At 40.8% G+C, this 7,585-nt stretch overlaps 1 protein-coding gene across 1 annotated transcript; it reads left to right on the top strand.

Annotated features, from left to right (window-relative positions):
- Positions 1-3,799: 3,799 nt before the first annotated feature.
- LOC111839049 (anterior gradient protein 2 homolog) lies at positions 3,800-5,962 on the top strand. Its single transcript, XM_023802630.2, has 8 exons — positions 3,800-3,908; positions 4,178-4,307; positions 4,434-4,497; positions 4,594-4,646; positions 4,868-4,944; positions 5,150-5,213; positions 5,393-5,476; positions 5,646-5,962. The coding sequence occupies exons 2-8, from the start codon at positions 4,190-4,192 to the stop codon at positions 5,693-5,695; spliced, it is 510 nt and encodes a 169-aa protein (XP_023658398.1). The 5' UTR covers positions 3,800-3,908; positions 4,178-4,189; the 3' UTR covers positions 5,696-5,962.
- Positions 5,963-7,585: the final 1,623 nt, after the last annotated feature.

Genomic DNA, 7,585 nt, shown 5'->3' with positions numbered 1-7,585 from the left:
TGTCTGATCTGTTTGTCTTTTTACATTATAATTCAATTTTGATTTGTGTTCTTCATCTGTACTATTAAACAATACCAAAGCACTGTGTGATATTTCAATTTACTTCTTTAGTCTAGAGATGCAAGAAAAGTGTCCAGTACAACCTGTGCATGTGACTCTATAGCTCCTCCTGACTAACCACTCATTGAGTACAGGGTTATGCTCAACCTGGAACCTCTTCCAGGAAGCACAGGGCACAAAGTAGGAGATACCCTGGATGTCCTGTTCTTAGCTGCACTTAAAATATTTTTCGCTTTATTTATGCAGAGTTTTAGCTAGAGAACTAATTTGAACGATAATATGACAAATAGTTTGTTTTGTAATGAGATATTCTCAGCAAACAGAATTTTTAAAAGACATCAATATGTGTCTAGAATATTCAATACGTCTGGTTGCCGGTGACTGAGCAGAGATGAGAGAACATTGGAATTACGTTTTATTTATTGCACTACGGACTGCAAACGCTGGAAACGTGGCTGTTTCTGAGATGCTGCAACCATCAAAGCGTTTTCAGAATCAGTTAGCTCACATATCTTATATCTTAGACCTTCTGATGCTTATCCAAACAGCAAGGGCACCTTTTCACTCTGTCTGAGTGCTCTATGTATTCAGTAGTAACCATGCTGACTGGTGGAGCAGGTTCCTTGAGCAGCAGATGCACCTTATAATACTGTAACTTACCATTTTACTCAAGGCATTTCCCTTAAACACTTTTACTCCTACATGATGAAGAATGGAAGTACAAGAAGGCTGATTTCATCTGACCCCATATATATGATGTTGAATGCACTCAGTTTCATCTGCCTCCTCTCTTCATGGTTTTTGCACTATTCAGCAGCACCAGGAGCTGGAAGGGAGCAAAAATGCGGACAGTCTGGGGTCCCCGAGGACCGGCATAGGAAACACTGCTATGTAGGATGTCACAGTTTATCTTTCATGTCTGCGGTGGAATTGCATATCAGAGAGACTCATCCATCCGCCTTTCGAATGCTTATGCTGCTGTGGGTTGTGTAGGGGCTTGGAGCCTATTCATCACTATTCATACTTATCATACAAGACAGGGCAACACACACAATCACACAATGTGGGCAACTTAGAGACACCTGTGTACCTGAATGCATGCGTTTGGATTGTGGAAGGGAATTGGCAGAACACTGTGGGAACATGTAAACTCCACAATGAGCTGGGCACCAGTCAGGAGCAAACGAAAGATCAGGTCTAATTTTTACAGGAGACATCACTTGGATGTCAGCGGGAAGGTGCTTACGTTTCAGAGCTTCACGTTGTTGAAGCTCTGAAAGTTCTGCTCCAACTTTCAGCCAATGGGGAAGCCCTCACAGTGTTTGATGACCAGTTAATAATGTGGGTGGATGTACAGAAACTGCTGGAGCCCCAGGCACCTGCTGTACAGGATCCTCCCCCTAAGATCCTGTTGCCCAGGGAGGGGCTCTGACCCTGGTGGCCTCTCCTGCACACAAATGGGAGGGGCCCTTCGAGACGTCTTGTTTCCGCAGAAGCAAATATTGACCTTGTTCCGGGCCAGCTCAGCCCTGAGAATGAAGAAGGGACTGGTGCCAAGGACACCTCAGCGTTCCAGCAATGCTGACTGCACTGTCACCCCCCAGGAACCCAGGGACTTACAGCACAGTATGATGGATGTTCCCCCATGGGAATGAACTGGCTGCACACCCCACCCCTGCCTTCCCACCATCTCATTGGCCAGGGACCCCAGTGATTGGGAAGATTTGTATTAGCTTGGGTGCAATTTTATTCAGTTTTTGTGATAATGTAGTATTTCAGAAGCATGGAGTGGAAAGTGTACGACTGACAAGGTGGAGGGACATCCATTCTGTTACATAGTGGATTTTATAGACTTAAAATAATTTAAAGCATGAGTCTTGCACTTTATTGAGTCCCAGATAATAATAATTATTATTATTATTATTATCATTATTAAAAATAAAAATAATAAAGCAAATTTTAAAATGAATTCATACAATTTACAACTTGTAACAAATGCAAAAAACTGCAGTTACTGAGCCCAAAACAACACAAGTACTTGGTTCTGGTCACTCCATCCCTCTGCTTGATACTCTGGGATTGACAAGGTTCTTTGGTTTGGATTACAATATTATTCCTTCGCCCAGGATGGGGGGAGGATATAGAATCCAGGCATGTTCTGCAATGTTAAAATAGATGGTGGGGTACAGAGACGTGTGCTGGTTCTGCAGGAGCTCCTTGATGGTCCATATCCAGTGCATGGCTTCCCACTGTATCTCTGAGCCAAGGATACAAATTCAGTTGCAGCTTTGCATTAAACTGTCAAAAGTACAAATCTTGCCATTTGTTATTCAGTGCACCCAAAAAGTAATCCGGTCAAAAAACAAAGAATACCTTCATTAAACTATGTTACGATACAAAGACCATAGTTTTCTTTTTTTTTTTTTAGAAACTTCCTGTTTAAAAAACTCCCAGTTCAGGCTGCATTCATTTGCATTGCAAGTGTTATTGTTTTCTGGGTTAACAGGGAAGCCAACAGCACAGTAAAAAGGGTGTTGACCTTGTTCATGGCTCTGTAAATAAATCCACCCTTGTACTAACCAGATCACCCCAAGTAAGTGAAAATGAGCTAGCGGAATGTTTACTCACATTTCCATGGTGACGGGACAGGAAGCCCGCCGGGCTCTGTCTGTCGAGTGACCTGCTATAGCCTCTTTTTGCATTGCTAAAAGCTTTCAGCATATTGACTTATGGCACACCTAAACAAGCAGAAATGAAATGGTTTTAATGGAACAAATATTTTAGCCCTTATCAACATGCGATTAAAAATTATCTTTAAGTTCATACATTTATAAATTACTTTACTGAATGCTACAGAATGATTCACTATGCCTAAGAACTGGGCCTTCATAACCTGCCTGTACAGATATGAACAATTTTGAATAGATTTAGAATGAATTTGAATTGATTTGAATAGATGTATGATAAAACATGTAAATGCTCACAAGTATCTGGAAATGAGTTTGTGCAAAACCATTCTAATCACCACTCTGCTCGGCCTGGGACCACGGTAGAGTGAGTTTCATGAAAGGTGTGACTGTGAGAATCATTTTCTGTGCTTCAGTGAGTCACTCATCACCCCTTTTTCTCCGTGCCCCTGCATTTACACCGACCGCCCGTCCCACACCGACCGCCCGTCCCGCGGGGAGAGCTGCCCATTCTCTGACATGCATGTGGTAATGAGATTATTCATGGCAATATATTTGCTTGCACTTATTTGTACATTTGTGGATCACTTTCCTAGAAATGTAAAAAAATAATTAACAAGGATCATGTCTCATTTTATCTTTTATATTAATTCTGATAAATTCATTTAAGGATTTTTTGTTGGTCTGATATCATTACTCTGTTTCCTTGTTGAAAGCTGAACTACAATCATGTTTGAAATACCTGCAAATGAAAAAAAAATTGAATTTATGGATCTGAGGTTGACCAATGATAAAAAGACTAATCGTCTTTGTGACGAATCAGAAGCTTCCTTTATGCTTACCTGTCCTTGGACTGGAGCCAACACAGCACACAAATTAAACCTTATCAAGAGTTATTTTCAAAAGACGATATCAGATCCTCCAGTTTAATAATATGACACTACTGTAAATAGATTGATGTACATGACTCAAACACAAATTTGGCCCAGTGTTCTCTCTGGTGGTCTGTGCTTAGAGATTTAAAGGTGCAGAATGGTTTTTACTCTCACATTCCATCATGAGAGGTGGGTGTGGCCAGGAGGTGTATAAATCAGGCATAAGGTGAGTAGTGGAGGAGAGTTCACTGCGACTTGGAGCAAAAGCACCTGGATAAAGAACAAGGTAACTGGCGCAGGAGAGAAAAACGGAAACTTTCATAAGTTTCACTCGTTCTCTGTTCCTCACCTTCTCTTAGAACTCTCATGATTTTTCCCTTTTGATCATTTATTTTGCATTTACTCTTTCTGTGTGGATTTCATGTGTGTGTCATTCGTGATACCAGTGTGTCATGTGCTCTTCCTACTGCAGAGGCTGTCTTGGGCCGCTTTCAGAACCCATGCATATACTGTTTGTGACAGCTATCAATGCATTTGTTTGTTTCCTTGTTTTAGAAAGTTGCAAGAATGATTAGGATGCTGCTGTCTGTGCTCTTGGTCCTGGTGACCATCTCCTCCTCACTGGGAAAACCAGAGAAGCCTGTAACCAAGAAGCCGAAGCGGGTCCCCCAGACCCTGTCCAGGGGTACGAGTCTCCCCCACCAGTGACGCCCATCAGTGATACTGCGGCCAGGTTGCCGCCACTCCAGTTACACACTGGAGTCCAGCAGTGGCACCATCCAGTGATACTCTCTCTCTCATTTCTCTCCAGGGTGGGGTGATGAACTTATTTGGGCTCAGACTTACGAGGAGGCTTTGTTCAAAGCCAAATCAAGGTAAACGTTTTTTTTTTATAGCGCTAACGAAATGTGAGATACTTTTATGACCATGCTCTAATACTGCATTAACCATATGTGCCTTTGTCATTGAAGCAACAAGCCCCTGATGGTCATCCTTCATCTAGAAGATTGTCCTCATAGTCTGGGTGAGGTACCATAACAAACCCTTATAGCATATTGAATGAGCCCCGTTAACTATTTTGCTAAAGCAGTACAGCATTGTCTTGTCAGTGTTGTCTATAGTCGACAGAGATGGGCCCTTCTGTCAAAAGGCAAATGCATTTTTATAAGTTCATCATTTTATAGCCTGTGAATTTTTGAATGTTGTTATTAAATAAAATGTTTCATGTTGTTTGTTTGCATTTAGCTTTGAAGAATGTATTTGCAAATAACAAGGAGATCCAGAAGATAGCTGACGAGGACTTCATCCTCTTGAACCTCATGGTATGTTATAATGCATAAAGTTCATGAAAAGTATGAAAAATATGTAACAAATACTTATGAATGAGACTTACTGGAAGTTTTAGTGATTCAAAAATGAAAATGTATATAACAAATTCCAAATGGAATGAACTGCTTCCTGTTTTTAGTGTTAATAGAATTATACATGAAACTGATTCATTAATAAAGATTTTCACTCTTATATCAGTATGAAACTACCGACAAGCACCTCTCTCCTGATGGCCAGTATGTCCCTAGAATCCTTTTCGTGGGTAAGCAATAAATCTGTCTTTAGTCGCCATGACAATGTCCAGTGAAACTGTATAGTAAACAATTTGAAAATGCGACAAATGATTTTGCTAACTTGTTAACAGCAGACTGCCTTTCAAGTAAGCTTGATATACCAGTATTCCTTTTCTAAAGTAATTTCTGTCTTGTGCACTCTCTCCAGACCCATCCCTTACCGTCAGAGCTGACATCACAGGAAGATACTCGAACCGTATGTACGCATACGAGCCATCTGATTTGGAGCTCTGTGAGTATCACCAGACTGATTTCCCTTCCGTTTATACACAGACCTAAAATTCTGAACATGGCTGTAAAAACAGTATTTAATACCATTTAAAGACAACAAAAGATAAACGAAACGTAGCAGACATTTTATGTTTTTTTTTTGTTTGTTTTCCTCTCATCTTCTTAATTAGTGCTCAACAACATGAAGAAGGCCAAGAAACTGCTGAAGACAGAGCTATGACTTATGGCTCTCGCTTCATAACCTTTGACCCATGACCTCTCTGACTTTTTGTCATGTTGTAGAAAAGGAACTTCAGTGTCCTGCACTGTACGAAATGTTTGTTTACCGAAATAAAATAAAGCACTGAAAGTCTGTGTCTTTAGAGTCAAAGGATATTTCCTTTAAAGGATGATCTTATTATTGTTATTTCTTCAGTTAAGAGTCTTATGTAATCAACTCTTACTCTTGTTTTGCCTGTTTAATAAATGTTGCTCTTCTGAAAAACTGCTTGTCATTGTAAATGAGCCTTTTATGGGGTTTTATGTTCTGTGGCAGAAGAACGCAGCTCATGATCAGGTTGTTCTATGCTCCCGTTTTTGCTACATCAGTGTTTCTCAACCTGGTTCTTGGGAACCCCAAACGGGCCACTTTTTGCTCCCCCCCAGCTCCGTGCCAGACTTTTTTAGGAAAAATGTGGATTATCTAGGGGTCCCTGAAAAGCGGGTTCAGTAAACACTGCTCTAGACTACTGCTTTAGTGTGACTTTGAAGAACCAATTTAATGAAGTACTGTATTAAACTGATATAAGTATTGTGCTTCATTTAAGAAGTACATGGCTGTGTTTTGTCATTAATTTTATTGACACTGCTGTAAGCAAATGTGTTACGAGGGAGAGGCATGATAGTGATTACTTTAAATATTTCTGAAAGGACATGAGCCACAGTGGCAGAGAGAGTTCCTTGTTTGATTTTGCCCTGTGTTCTGGGTTCCTCCTTAAATCCAGTTTAGAGGCTGCTGCCTTGTGTGGGTTGCATGTGAGGCTTATGAGGAAGCGGTGAGGGGCTGACTGGTGGGACAGCCGGCTGACGGAGCGGTCTAGATAAACGGACTCCAAACAGTAGGGAGTGGAGCACTGTTTCACATCCTGTTGTGCCTAGAAGAATGCGGGCATTTTCCTTGTTTACGAAGTTGCCTAAGAGTCAGTTTCTTCCAAACGAAATTTTTGTGCCCTGGCTTCAGTTGAAATTTTGACAAAACAAACTAATTAATTGTACCTCAATCTATTGAAAAGCACCCAAAGATACTGCCTAATTTTTCTGCAACTGGGTACCTGTTGTACAATCTCCACAATTCACTTGCTGTGTAGTATTAATAATATTGAAAACAAAATGGCATGTCACTGCATCCTGACCTTAAGGTCTGTGTCACATAATCGATTGTTGAATTAGACTACAGTAAACATAAAGCTACGAGCCACTGTCATACAGTCTATAGAATGCTTGTGTTCTGTATGCCTATTCCCAAAACATATTTGTCACCAGATAAAAAAGTATTATATTAACTCTACAAGTGAAATTATAAGTGAATTTGAGAAGCTTGATAATTTCAAAATACATAATTATTTCAAGATTCAGGTTAACCTTCTAGTTCTCTATAATATATATTAATGAAATACAGTGGTACCTTACAGTGGTACCTTGGAACATGAGGCTGGTTGAGTTTGATTTTGGTCGAGGTGCAAGTCGAATTTCCCCATAAGAAATAATGTAAATGAATTTAGTCTGTTCCAGACCCCCAGATGATTGCCTATTTAAACATCATTTAAACATGGAGACAGGAGGGATGGGGGGGGGGGGTATTGTGTGGAAGGGGAGACAGGAGGGATGGGGGGGGTATTGTTTGGAAGGGGAGACGCGTCTCGATCCGTACAGGTCTTAGCAGGTTTGTTTTGTTTTGTCGTGTTCAGCGTTTCTGGTCGGGTTGTGGCTGGATTTCTCTCGACCGACCCGTTCCAGGTCTGAACTGGTAGAGTTAAACTCATCTTGACCCATACAAACTTTAGCACGGTCGAGTTCCAAGATTTCGGTCGAGGTCCAAGTCGAAAAAAATATGACAGCCCCGTTCAATGTC

This window comes from Paramormyrops kingsleyae, chromosome 9 (assembly GCF_048594095.1).
Source record: "Paramormyrops kingsleyae isolate MSU_618 chromosome 9, PKINGS_0.4, whole genome shotgun sequence".
Lineage (NCBI taxonomy): Eukaryota > Metazoa > Chordata > Actinopteri > Osteoglossiformes > Mormyridae > Paramormyrops > Paramormyrops kingsleyae.
The sequence above is the reverse complement of the archived record's forward strand: the minus strand, read 5'-3'. Positions and strand labels throughout refer to the sequence as shown.

Coding starts and splice junctions, on each gene's coding strand:
- LOC111839049 (XM_023802630.2), top strand. CDS start 4,190: ATGATTAGGATGCTGCTGTCTGTGCTCTTGGTCCTGGTGACCATCTCC. Junction 4,945..5,149: donor TCATCCTCTTGAACCTCATG/GTATGTTATAAT, acceptor CTCTTATATCAG/TATGAAACTACCGACAAGCA. Junction 5,214..5,392: donor CCCTAGAATCCTTTTCGTGG/GTAAGCAATAAA, acceptor CACTCTCTCCAG/ACCCATCCCTTACCGTCAGA.